The sequence below is a fragment of the Zosterops lateralis genome (assembly GCF_965231275.1).
Source record: "Zosterops lateralis genome assembly, chromosome: 3".
Taxonomy (NCBI): Eukaryota; Metazoa; Chordata; class Aves; order Passeriformes; family Zosteropidae; genus Zosterops; species Zosterops lateralis.
Genome location: NC_139764.1, coordinates 12095115 through 12108466, shown reverse-complemented (window position 1 = coordinate 12108466; position 13352 = coordinate 12095115). Strand labels below are relative to the sequence as shown.

Genomic DNA, 13352 nt, shown 5'->3' with positions numbered 1-13352 from the left:
TCTCTATTGGATAAGGAAGGGAACGTAGTAACTGCAGATGAGGAGAAGGCAGAAGTGCTTAATGCCTTCTTTGCCTCAGTTTTCAGTGGGAAGACGACTTGTCTACAGGACAACTGTCCTCCTGGGCTGGTAGATGGTGTCAGGGAACAGAATGGTTTCCCCATTATCCAAGAGGAGGCAATCAGGGAACAGCTGAGATGCTTGGGCACTCATAAATCTATGGGCCCAGATGGGATCCATCCCAGGGTGATGAGGGAGCTGGCAGATGAGCTTGCAAAGCCACTTTCCATCATTTACAATCAGTCCTGGCTCACTGGTGAGGTTCCAGAAGATTGGAAACTAGCCAATGTGACACCCATTCACAAGAAGGGTGGGAAGGAGGATCCCAGTAATTATAGACCAGCCAGTCTGACCTCAGTACCTGGCAAGATAATGGAACAGTTTATACTGAGTGTCATCACACAGCACCTACAGGCTGGCCAGGGTCTCAGGCCCAGCCAGCACGGGTTTAGGAGAGGTAGGTCATGTTTGACCAACCTGATCTCCTTTTATGACCAGGTGACCTGCCTGGTGGATGCAGGAAGGGCTGTGGATGTTGTCTATTTGGACTTTAGCAAGCCTTTTGACAGTGTCTCCCACAGCACACTCCTGGACGAGCTGGCAGCCCGGGGCTTGGACAGGAGCACTCTTTGCTGGGTTATGAACTGGCTGAATGGCCAGGCCCAGAGAGTGGTGGTGAATGGTGCTGCATCCAGCTGGGGACAGTCACCAGTGGTGTCCCTCAGGGGTCTGTGCTGGGACCAGCTCTGTTCAATATTTTCATTGATGACATGGATGAGGGTATTGAATCTTTCATTAGTAAATTTGCGGATGACACAAAGCTGGGAGCGTGTGTCGACCGCTTGGAAGATAGGAGGGCTCTGCAGGGAGATCTGGAATGGTTGGGTCGATGGGCAGAGCTCAGCAAAATGAAGTTTAATGAGTCCAAGTGTCGAGTCCTGCACTTTGGCCACAATAACCCCCTACAGCGTTATAGGCTGGGAATGGTGTGGCTGGACAGTGCCCAGGAGGAAAGGGACCTGTGGGTTCTGGTCAGCAGCAGCTGAATGTGAGCCAGCAGTGTGCCCAGGTGGCCAAGAGGGCCAATGGCATTCTGGCCTGTATCAGGAATGGTGTGGCCAGCAGGAGCAGGGAGATCATTCTTCCCCTGTACTCGGCACTGGTCAGGCCACACCTTGAGTATTATGTTCAGTTCTGGGCCCTCAGTTTAGGAAGGATGTTGAGATGCTTGAACGTGTCCAGAGGAGGGCAACAAAGCTGGTGAAGGGATTGGAAAACAAGCCATATGAAGAACGACTGAGGGAGCTGGGGTCGTTCAGGCTGGAGAAAAGGAGACTCAGACTCTCTACAACTTCCTGAAGGGTAGTTGTAGACAACTGGGGGTTGGTCTCTTTCTCCAGGCAGCAACTGACAGAACGAGAGGACACAGTCTTAAGCTGCATCAAGGGAAATATAGGTTGGATATTAGGAAGAAGTTTTTCACAGAAAGAGTGATTGAATATTGGAATAGTCTGCCCAGGGAGGTGGTGGAGTCACCATCCCTGGATGTGTTTAAAAGGAAACTGGATGTGGTACTTGATACCATGACCTAGTTGAGGTGTTAAGGCTGGGTTTGACTCGATGATCTTGAAGGTCTCTTCCAACCTACACATTCTGTGATTCTGTGATGCTGTGATTCTGTGATATAATTACATACCTGATTTATGAATAATAGAAGTTTGGTTGGGCTTTTTTATTTTAATCTAAAGAGTCCCGGGAATTGCACTATTGCCAAAGCTTCTTGTAACTCAGGCCAACAGCGAGAGAGAGAATGTAACAACACAGCAAACTCCCTTGTAGAAAACAGAGCAAACTTGGTATCCCAAGGCTTGCAATAAACATCCCCTACTCACACCAAACAAGAACAAACACAAGGGTTCTTCATGTATGCAAGTCTTTCAAGATCTATATAATCCATCTTAATGCAGAAAGAGCACAAGTTTGATTTAGTCTGGGTCAGGGCTAGCTATTTGCTTAAAGCAAATGCTCTGTTTACCCTGGGATAATCTGTGACTCTTTTTGTGTCCACTTAGGCTCATCCTCTCCCTGTTCAAGATGCCTGAACACACTGAGAAATTCAGTGAGTGAAATCTACTCCATAAAATGCCCTACATGCCTTGGGCTGGTATAGAGGAGATCTGCACACGCTTTCCAGGGAAAGGGGATGAAACTTCTATCAGTGACTCTCAGAGATCTTCAATGATAAGAGTATCTGACTCATTTTCTGGGGTTGTATGTCAAACAAAACATCACACTGCTCCACTTCTGCAGATGGATTTGGGGCACAGAGCAGTATCCCAGGAAGTGACACCTGCTTGGAATAAGACCTTGCAAAGGGACAACTGTCACAGTCTCCAGCCACCAGTTTATTCCACAGCACAAAATTCCCAGGGAAAAATAACAGGTGTATGTACATTGTGACTTTAGAGGAGTTTGATACTGTTTGGTTCCTATTAGGGAAAGGTGAGAGGCAGGGTTTGCTGGGATTTTTGGCATTATTTCTTTGTGTTTTTTAACATAATACCACTTAGCACCATTAATTGTACTGCTCATTAGTGAGTACTCTGTTACTTCCTAGGAATAAAGAACTAGAGAAACTTCCTCAACAAAACCATAAAAGGGGCACTAGAAAAAGGAAAAGTTGCTATGGAAAAGTGTAAATGATCATTTGTTATGGAAAGAAGGAGCAAGAGAAGAAGACAGGAAAAAAATGTGCCACCTGAAGACACATGCTGCTTTTTTGAAATTGTTGTTTGGCTTATTATAGAATCAGAACGGTTTGGGATGAAAGCGACTTTAAAGGTCACCCAGTTCCAACCCCCCTGCCATAGGCAGGGACACATTCTACCAGGACAGGTTGCTCAAAGCCCCATCCAATCTGGTCTTGAACACTTCCAGGGATGGTGCATTCACAATGCCCCTGGGCAACCTGTGCCAGTCCTCACCAGGATCACAGGAAAGAATTTCTTCCCCATATCAAATTCTAATCTAATCTCATCTAATCTAATCTGCCTTCTGTCAGTTTAAAACCATTTCCTGTTGATCTGTCACTATATCAAAAATCTGTCTCCCAGCTCTCTTTTAGGCCCACTTTAAGTACATGAAGGCTGCTATAGGGTACTCTAAACATTTTGCCAAAGTACACTGATTTTCTAAAGATGTCAGTAAAGGGGTTTTTAGTGGTTTTGACCCCTTGAGAATATCCTTTAGTATTTCTCCCATACCTCTATCTTGGAGGGAATGAAAACCCATAAGCTCTTTTAAGTGTCTCATCAAGGAGTTTTGGTGCCTTACAGGATCCCAACCACCTCTTTCTTGCATGTTAGAGGACCTGACTATAGCTTAGAAAGATATTCGCCAGGACCTGTCAGTGAGATAGCAAATGTAGAGAACAATTTTCAGGAGAAAGGGGGGAGATGAAGACACTGATGGAGTCCCTACCTGTGTCACAGCCATGGGTCAGGCTACCATGAGAGCTCAAAAAAATACCCAAATGTAGGGAGAGTAATTAAAATCCCCTCAATGTAATCCTTCTCATTCTATGTCAATGTTTTCCATAGGCTTTAGGAGTCTGATTCAGCAGTCTATGCAAGAAGGACTGATGACTGATGTGTCACACCAGACTTGCCACATTCTTTCTCTGTGGGATATTTCAAAAGGGGATTTGTGCCCTGCATTAGGACTTTACCTCAGGCTGTAAGATGTCTCTGCTCAAAAAGGGGCATTGCTGAGGCAAGTGAAAGGCAGCCATTGCCTTTCTGCTCACCTGAAACAAAAGCACACATACACAGAGTGACATAACCCCTCTCAGCCCTTCAGTGAGACAGCACTTCATCTCCCAGGCTCTTGAAGCTGTCAGCTGGTCATTTCAGCTGCACCACAAAGTCTAGAAAATAAGCCCTTTCCCTGGTCTTTCAAACTGCTCAGCATGGGCCAGCACTGCCTAGAGAGGATCTTCTGGAAACCAAGAACTTACACTGGAGAATCCAACTACAGAGTTGAAAAGCTCTGCAAGCCACAGAGAGACAAAATACCCCTGTCCTCCATTTCTCGTCTTTCTGGATATCACCTAGAAAAAACTCATCTTCTCTAATGCAGCCCTTTCCTGTTGTCATTACACCTTTTTTTAGATGTAGGGTGTGATGTTCTCCTCTACCACCAAACCCAAAATATTTTCCCTACTGGTTTTGTTTCATAGAGTCCCCCTGGGGAGGTGCCCATAAAACTTCTCTGTCTCCCTCACCCAAACTCCACATCTCCACATCAGGGTAAGCAAGACACTGGACTCATCATCTCTGCCAAGCGTCCACACAGAGATGCACATACGCAAGCCAAGAGCCACATCCCCAGGGTTCATTACCTGTTTCTTAGGTATGAAGTTTCCCCATGATCCTTAAACCACATGACTGTAATTCTACTCACCCCCACACCCCTTTCCAGTGTTGTATCACATGTCCAGGCTTCTGCCCAATCCTTGAGGATCACAAAGCAAAAGTCCCTGTCTCATGCAAGACTGGTGCTGTCGTCACCAAACCACAGCTTTGTGGCTGGGCTTCGAGGTATGTGGTCATCAGCAGGAGACAAAGTATGCATCAGAGCTGTGATGATTCAGGGAGTTTTAGGGTGGTTTTTTTCTTTCCCACCAGCCAATAAGAACACTCACAGAGGCATTTCTTCTCTGGCAGGAAGCAGGGCAGTTACTCCTCTGGCTGTCAGGCTCCTCTTCTGACGTGGTGGAGATGGCAGTGAACTTCGCCTGCAGCTTCACTGCACTTTGCTGTTTGGCACTCTGGAGCTTCACCAGTACTTCAGGTGGTAAGAATGGAAAATAATTACTGTTTTCCTTGTTGTTTATGTTCTGTGAGTGCTGCTACGTACTGCTCTGGTAAATAACAGCCTTTCTTCAACTGCTGCCCATGCTGCCTCAGCACTGCAGGGTTCAGGCTGCAGCTGAAAACCCAACTGCTCAAAAGACTTTCTCTTTGTGTAGTGAACCATGCTATCCAGGGATATCATTTAGGGGTTTTAAAGTCAATTTATGGTTTTAACTCATTTGTCAGTGTTTAAACTCTGCATGACCTTGATTATTAAATCTAAAGACTGCAGGTAACAATCTGACTGCTAACTACATATGGACACTTGAGTGCTAATTAACTGACTTTTAATGAAGCATTAACCTGTTCCGTTTCTTTCTTTGCTGAGTAAGGGAACTCTCTTGATTGCAGCTTGCTTTAAATCTTTTGAATGGGAGCTGCAGACATGAGTGTTTTTCTCTGAAGGTTTTGGTTCAGTATTACGGAATATGTTTCAGTATTATTTTGGTTTGCATACACAGAAAGAACTCAGGAATATGTTTGGTTAGCCAGTAGCTTTTTGTTTCTGCTGTGGTTTCCTTTGGGGGCTGCAGAGGCATGCAGGAACTCTGCCACATCTTAAATGTAAAGATAAAGCCCTAGTCTTGCTAGGGGGAGGAAGTTTTTAAAGGAGGGAGTAATGGGGAGGAGGTTTTCAAAGCATCTGGTGGGAAAAAAAAAACCCAGCCTGTTGTAATCTGCTTATTTGTTTCACTGCAACCTGGGAGGGAGCATCCACAGGATTGCTCTCTCATACTGCAGGAACAAGGTCCCCAAAGCAGCTCTCAAGGAGGGAAGCACAAGAGAGAGCCTCAATACAACATTCAGTGCATTCTGCACTGCACATTCTGCAAGAACAGTCCTCGTTTGCTTAATAAGTTGGTTGCCTGTTAATTTTGAGCAAGAAAAGGGTATAACCCTACTATTGCCCAACAGAAGGAGCAGGAGGAGAGACGGCTTTTCCATTTCTCTCTTCACATTTCCAAATCCAAGAGCAAGGACGGGCTCTGAATATGAATTCTCTGGTCCTAAGTATCTTTCACTAGAGCAGCAAGCGTTGTCTGCTCCGATCATGAGATCACACACTCATGGCCTCTGAGTATTGTATGCGCCTGTCCAAGTTACGCTGTGCCTCTGTGCCCACACATGCCTGGATGTTTCATGAATGCTGGTATACCTAGAGTCCTGCACTGTTATTTGACCCTCTGACCCAAGTCTGCCTTACGTCTGGAATGGAGCCATCACCTTACACAAATTCAAATTTTTAGGTAATGGCACTCAAGCCAAGCCAGGGATGAAAAGGTCAGAAAAAGCTGCAGAGAGAAAATTAGAATTACAGGTACCTCTGAGGTTTGGAAATACAGTATTCCAAAATATTCCAAACAGTAAAAGTGAATTCAGACTAGTGTGTGTGCCATGCAGTGACTAGCTAGAATGGGAATGAAAGCACACAAAGAAAACCAAATTCTAGTCTTAAGCAATCTGAGTCCCCAGAGGAAAACACTGGGATAAAGATCTCCTGCAAGGGCTTGGTAGATTTTATACCCACTTTATTCTGCTATGCCTTTGCATTTGCAACACCAAGTTGCAACAGGTGAAGGCTAAAATGCCCAGAATCCCTTGGTGAAAGCTGGGGAAAATATAACCTGTAACCCATCCCCTGTTTACAATACATGGTATTTTGAGTCTATCTGTCTGCAACACCTCTCCAGCTTGCTCACCGCTCCAGGTGATGTATTTTGGAGGCCTGGCCATGTGTGACACTGCTGGATCTCCCAGGCACTGGAGTCAGGAACAAGGGCTCTTGGACTTTTGATTCTTGGTTTGAATAATAATCATAATCATTTTTTTCCCGTCCACACAGTGTGGTTTCAGCCAGTCTCATACACCCTACGCCTTTAAAAGATATCATGACTCAAGAGGTGTTGAGGGTTCTCAAAAGCCACAAAATGACATTATGTTAAATGGCTGTGGTTATCACCTCCTTCTACAAAGAACAGGATCTGATGTCAACACCCCCACTACTGCCACACCTGACTTTCCAGCCGGCATGAGAGCAGATATTCAAGCAAAGTGCTGAGGAGCAGCAAGAAGAGCAAGGCAGCAACCTGCTGTCAGCCTGGCAGAATGTCCCAGTTGCTAGGTGAGATCAGAACAGAGCTGGTCCTTCTGGCTGTTGAGTTGGTGGCACAGGAAAAAGCATGGCATTTCTGAGGAAGAGGACAGCTGGCCTTGTAGGCAAACCAGGCCCTGCTCTGCCTTGAGATTCATTTCTACCTGCAGACAGATCCTGCATGGCCCTCTTGAATCACCAGTGGATGCCAGTGCCTTAAACCTCTGTGAAAAGTTTTACCAGTGAGCTGGGCAGTGGGTAATGTGCTTGCCTGAGAAATACCCTCAGTCCAAATCTGAATGGTCACAAGCTTCTGTGACTCTTGAATCCCACCCTTGCTGCAGTGGGAAAATACCATCCCACGGAGAATAGTCTTGAGACCTACAAGTGGATTCTGGGCTGTTGGGTGAAAAAACACCACAACATTTGCCCAGTGCTGGCTGCACACCCAGTGCCAACACAGATCAGAGGCATGAGACAGGAAACCTCATCACCTCCACACCAGGCACAAAACCACCTGCAGAACACCCACTGCTCTCCAACACATGGCCTGGGTCTCTCATCTCCCACCTGCAAGAAAATATGGGGGGCATTAAGGTAGTTGGGGTATCAGCCAGGAAGAGAGATGGATTTGGATGTCCTTGGTTTGAGGAGGGATGTGGAATTGAGTCTCTTCTTTGCAGGTCATGGTGTAAATCCCTGAGCACTGTTACAAGTGGGTGCAGCAATTAACACCTGTGAAAAGGATGTGACAGTACAAGTAGGATGTGCATAAACAACATGTGAGATAAATTTTTGTCACCTTCCATGCTGATGATGGCATGCAATTCTGGTTTGGTTTCTATTTTTTATTTTTTAATAGACTTTGGATCATCAAGCTGTCTCTGTCTTCTACTTAGGTTTCTCAGTGCAAACTGACTTAAGTACACAGCCTATGCTCTGTGCAGCTGGCTGTGGGTGAGAGATCTATCTGTGAAAAAGGCTAGAAGTGATAAAAAGCTTGATTTTTGCAGTAGATTTATTACAACCTCTGTGTGTACATTTGTGCACACAAGCACACACAGGCTCACTGCCTGCACACACGCAGGGTCACCTCCTGGCACTGGCAGGCCTTGGCATTAGCAGTGGCTGGATGGCACCTGCAGGATTGGGGATTTTTTCCTCTTCTTTGATTTCAGAAATGGGAAAATGGAGTGGAAGGGAAATGTAAAAGGGGATGAAATAATAACATCAACTGTAAGCTTTGAGCTTCTTTTAAATGATTGAAAAATAAGTGGTGCATGGGGAAAGAGCTACACAAGCAAGAAAAAATATACATTAGATGGTTCTATGAAATGCTCTAACTCATCCTCCCTGACTCCTCTAAGAAACTGAGTTTTCCCTGGAATTCCTTTGTGCAGCCAGCCACTCCAGTCGCAAAATGGAACAGCACAGGCTTTCTTTTGCCATAGCTGGCAGCAAAGCATTCTCCCCATTTACCAAGAGTATCTGTTAACAGAGGAAGTCCCTGGAGATGCACCCATGAGCTACTATTCCACTCCAAAAACTTCCACCAAAGCCATCCACCAACAGGATGTTTACAGGGGCCATTTGAGTCCACATCCATCTTCAGACAATAATCTTCGCCAAAATCTTTACCAGCTCTTCATAAAAAGCATTTTGAAGAAGATTCCTGCAGCTAGCCCCATTCTCCCTGGAATGGTCACATGGATAGTAAAAGGAGACTTTCAGGACTCTGTAAAACACAGAGGAAATACTACAAACAAACCTTTTTAGACCCACTGGAACCAGTCCTTAATAACACAGAGGAAATGCAACTTTCACTCATCATCTGACCTCAATGCTATAAAGAAACACAGGAGTCCGCAGGCAACAATCCATTTTGATTCTGCATGTTGATTAACAGTTAATTGCAATGTCTGATGTTACTTACACAGGTTGGGACTGAAGAAACCCAATGGCATAACTAGATTTCTAGGCACATCCTGGATCTTGCTGCCTCTACCACAGCACCATGGTATAATATTAAAACACTAGAACTGTAATCATTCCTGGACAGGAGGCACTAATGTGAAAGGTCATGGGTTAACCCCCCACAATCCACAATTTCCATTTCCTACTCACCTTGCTTCTCCACTCCACGACCTTGGTAATCATAGAATTGTTTGGGTTGGAAGGGACACTAAAAACTATCTACTTCCAACTCCCCTGCCACAGACAGGGACACCTTCCACTAGACCAGGTTTCTCAAAGCCCCATCTAGCCTGGATTTGAAGACTTCCAGGGATTAAACATGTATCAGTGTCTTATCACCCTTTCAGTGTAGAATTTATTCCTAACATCTAAAGCCTTCTAACATAATAATCTCAAGATGCCATCAATGGTTTAAGGGTGGAGTGTGGGGAAAAAACTTTAAACTGCAAGATAAGATATGCAAATTAAGAGCAGCAGGCCTCTTGAGCCAGTGTTAGATGTTGTCCAAACTATGCTTTACTCTGAGCAACATGACCTATCTTTATAAGCAGATTCAAAGTTGGTCCTTCTAGAAACCAGGAGTTATACCATAGACATTTAAATATTTGTGATACTCTGGCTTCTTCTAAATCATTTTGAGCTCTGCTTTCCCTTCTGACAGCACCTCTTTATGTCACTTCATTTCCTAGGATTGTTTCACCATTTCAAATATATAAATGAAAATTACTTTGTAACAGATGCAAGCAGAAACCTTCTGAAGTACAAAGGCACTGGACAATAAAAGGGTTTAGCATTGGTTCAGAGGGCTTAAGCTCCCACCCTTTCATGCCCCTGATGTGTTTTACCCTGATGTTTTGTGTTGTTTCAGTTACAAATGTACCACCACACCACTCAACCATAAGACCTGGCTTCCCTGTCCCAGTGAACACCAACAACCCTGGGGTCCGCAAGGCTGCTCGCTTTGGGGTCTACAGATACAACAACAGCTCCAATGACCTTTTTCTGTTTAAGGAATCACAGATAAAGAAAGCCATGGTACAGGTAAGAGCAGCAGACTATTGATGGTCCTCCAACCCATCTTCTAACTGACTCTCCTATGGCACGTCCAAGACACAACATCTCTGATCTTCCTCAGGGTCTGCTAAAGCTGTTCCCTATAGCACTGCTACAGGTGTAGCACTTGATTCCTAGCCAAAGTCTTGGCATCTCTTTCCCTTGCCCTCACTTTAAAGGGGAACTGCTTTTTCTAGATTGTCAGAGGGCTGAAGTACATGCTTCACGTGGAAATCAAACGCACTGTGTGTGAGAAGAGGGATCACCCCAGCCTGGACAGCTGTCACTTTCAGAGGGAAAAAAACCTGCAACAGGTATGTGTTCAATTCATTTGGGGTGCCCAGGAACTGCAGGGGATTCTTGGCCATCTCTAGCTGTACAATCACTTTTAGACCAGCTCTGCCATGTCTTCATATGTGTACAAGCCTCTCCTCTGCAGAGGCAGCTGGGCTGAGGCCAGGTTAGCACCTTTCATGCATCCAGGGCCAGCTCCTGTCTGCAAGGAGTTGAACCAGACACATCCACCTGGCCCATGTTCCTGGGTGACTGAGGAGAGTGTGCAGAAATAGAGTAGGTGCTAAATAGATTTCCTGGGTGGGAGACACTTTTCAAAGGCTTTCCCAATAGACAGGATTACTTAGCAAATAGTAGGACCAAGCGGGCAGACAAAAGGATGCTGTTTTCTCCTACTCCATCACAGCCTGCAATGCTGAGATCTATCAGCAGACACCTGAACTTTCTCACCTATTCCCCTTTTATTCACAGATGCTGAGATGCTATTTTGAGGTCTGGATACAGCCTTGGACACATACAGTACATATCCCTGTTGACCACTGTCAGCAAGACCTTTCCCCATGAGAGCGTGACTTAAAGAGGATCTCCCACCATGAGTTTTTCCTTTTTCTGGACTGCTGAGGTCATTACTGAAGTGGGGAACAGCTGTACAGAACTGCCGCAGAGCTTTTCTCTCAAAGCACATGGTTGTTTTTTCCCATGAGAAAGACATTCAAAAGACAAGGCCTGCCTTACCTGAATGTCTTGCTAGCCAGTTGTGTATCTGTTTCTCCAAAACTAAAGTGCACATGAACGTGTGTTGTCATTCATTCACCATCCATCCTCTGGCTGAATTTCCAAGCACTCCCAGGAAGCTCTCTTGCACTTGTTTTGTGATGAACCTGCACAAAGCCATGATGGAAACAAGTCTAAACCACAGCATGTGTGAATACAACACCAATGAAAGGGATGGTTTGCCTGGGTACACACACACACAGACACTCACACACACACAGACACACACAAGTTTTAAGATTTTTCAGTGGCAGGGAAATTGTCAGACACATCTGCCAGGAGGGCAAGAGAGAGAGATGTTCTTTTCTTAAGACAGAGGTATGGATAAGGATGTCTTGGAACACAGACAACCCAAAAAATGACAGTCTAATGAGTGTTTCCACTTTAATGAGAAGCAAAGCTACATTGTTAAAGGGCATCGCTGCAAATGCCAAGGCAAATAAATCTAATCATATTCCCAAAGTATAATTCTGAGGTTAAACAGCATAGTTACGTTCAGGTAAATATACAACATTTAATCTCTGGAAAGGCCACAGCTTATATTCAGGTTCAGTACAATGATGGTCTTCTCTAGGTGGGCATCTCCCATTCCTTCAAGTCTTCAGTCTTCATCCATGGGCTAATTATTGCTTACAGTGGAATAAGGTCCTTATCAGGAAGGATTTGGGTAGCTGCTCCCTTAAAACAGCCATAAAGTCTGAGCCCATGATCAGTCATACACAGATCAGCACTTCAAAATCGGCAAGCCCTTGATCTAAGCCACAAAGAATGGATTTTTTTCCACAGTCCGTTTTTTCTGAGAGTTGTTGCCTTTCTGCAGCAATATTGTAATTCCTATTAGCAGTAACACCCCTACTTTCAGTCCTTATAACAACCATTCAGTCAAGAAAGGGAGTGAAGGACTCTAAGCCAATGTCCGGGGGATCTTAAAACAGATGATATTAATAGTACAGCTGAGTATCCGTTCCAGATTATCCCAAAGCTGGGCAAGTCTCATGTCCTGCTTCAGAAACACCACTTGTGATGAACAGGTGGCCCAGCAGCAGCTTGAATTCAGCATCCACTGCTGGAGAGGCAGCTGTGCTGCATCTATATCTTTGGGAACAGCATGTAATGTGATGCTACATTCAGCCATCATAAAAGCTACCACCAACAGCCTGGTGCCAAAGACTAGGAGAAAGAAATGCAGTTATGGTGGCTTGGGCTATCCACAAAGCAGGAAAGCCAAGCCACAGACAAGTTTGTAGGAGAGCAAGAGAAGACAGAAGAAGTTGCTCTTTGCATCTCAGAGGGGTTAGGAATGGTCTCAATCCCTCTTCTTCAGCTGCATGCTTCACACAATGCCAGGGGCTTCCAACCAGATTGTCAGCTTGTCCTGGTTTAGGCAAATTTGGGAGAAAACCTCCAAATGGGGTCCCTCTGGAAAGTAAACTTGAATGGCCCCTCCCCCAACTGGTCTGGGAAAGAATTTTCTTGGAGAAAAGTGGAAAAAACTATTTATTTAACAAACAAAGTACCCACAAGCACAAAAAATAAATAATACGAAACAATAAAACCTCTCATCACTCTGATGTGATGGCAAACTCAGAAAGTCCTTGCTGTGGGTGTAGCTCAGCTCGCTCAGTCTCTTATCAGTCCCTCCAGTGCTGGAGGTCCAGGTCCCAGTGATGCAGGTGTGAGGTCCAAGTGTCTCTCTGGGGTTTTCAATCCAGGACAGGTTTAAACAGTCCCAAGAAAAAGAAAAAAAAAACAGTCCAGGGAGCTTCTCTGCCTCAGCTAGCTAAACTAACTAAAAGCAAAGGAGATCTCTGTCCTGCTGTCTGTCTGAAGAAGACACAATCCAGGAGCAGAATGCAAAGGAGTGAGTGCAGTTTCTGCAAACAAACCCTGCGCTGCTTCTTTCCCCTCCATCACTCTCAGAACCTTAAAGGTACAGAACATAACATCCAACGTAAACCGAACAGACAACTGGGGATACAAACATCATAAAGTCACCCTAGGACACAGCTCTAGACAGTCTAGGCCAGAACAGGCTGGGCAAATCCATGTTCCTTCCTTCAGCCAGCAGAACAACCTGGTGCTCAGGAACAGATGTCATTTGCCTCTCACATGCTGCCAAGTGGGTGAGCAGGCAGCATGTTGTCACTTTAGGTCTGTGCAGAGATGCATGCAGGCAGTGAGCATGTCACACA

General features: G+C 45.2%; 1 protein-coding gene across 2 annotated transcripts; it reads left to right on the top strand.

The window, feature by feature from the left end:
• The first annotated feature begins 4623 nt into the window (after positions 1–4623).
• CST7 (cystatin F) lies at positions 4624–11218 on the top strand. 2 transcript variants are annotated; one of them, XM_083857776.1, is made up of 5 exons: positions 4624–4662; positions 4765–4911; positions 9908–10080; positions 10290–10406; positions 10858–11218. In XM_083857776.1, the coding sequence occupies exons 2-5, from the start codon at positions 4839–4841 to the stop codon at positions 10948–10950; spliced, it is 456 nt and encodes a 151-aa protein (XP_083713902.1). In that variant the 5' UTR covers positions 4624–4662; positions 4765–4838; the 3' UTR covers positions 10951–11218. The 2 variants fall into 2 exon arrangements, with proteins under 2 accessions (XP_083713902.1, XP_083713901.1); XM_083857775.1 differs by having other exon boundaries at positions 4765–4914.
• The last annotated feature ends 2134 nt before the right edge of the window (positions 11219–13352 follow it).

What these genes read in the sequence shown, in the direction of transcription:
- CST7 (XM_083857775.1), top strand. Translation starts at nt 4,839, where the DNA reads ATGGCAGTGAACTTCGCCTGCAGCTTCACTGCACTTTGCTGTTTGGCA. An exon ending in CTTCACCAGTACTTCAGGTG is followed by an intron (nt 4,915 to 9,907) that starts GTAAGAATGGAA and finishes GTGTTGTTTCAG; the next exon opens with TTACAAATGTACCACCACAC. An exon ending in GGGAAAAAAACCTGCAACAG is followed by an intron (nt 10,407 to 10,857) that starts GTATGTGTTCAA and finishes TTTTATTCACAG; the next exon opens with ATGCTGAGATGCTATTTTGA.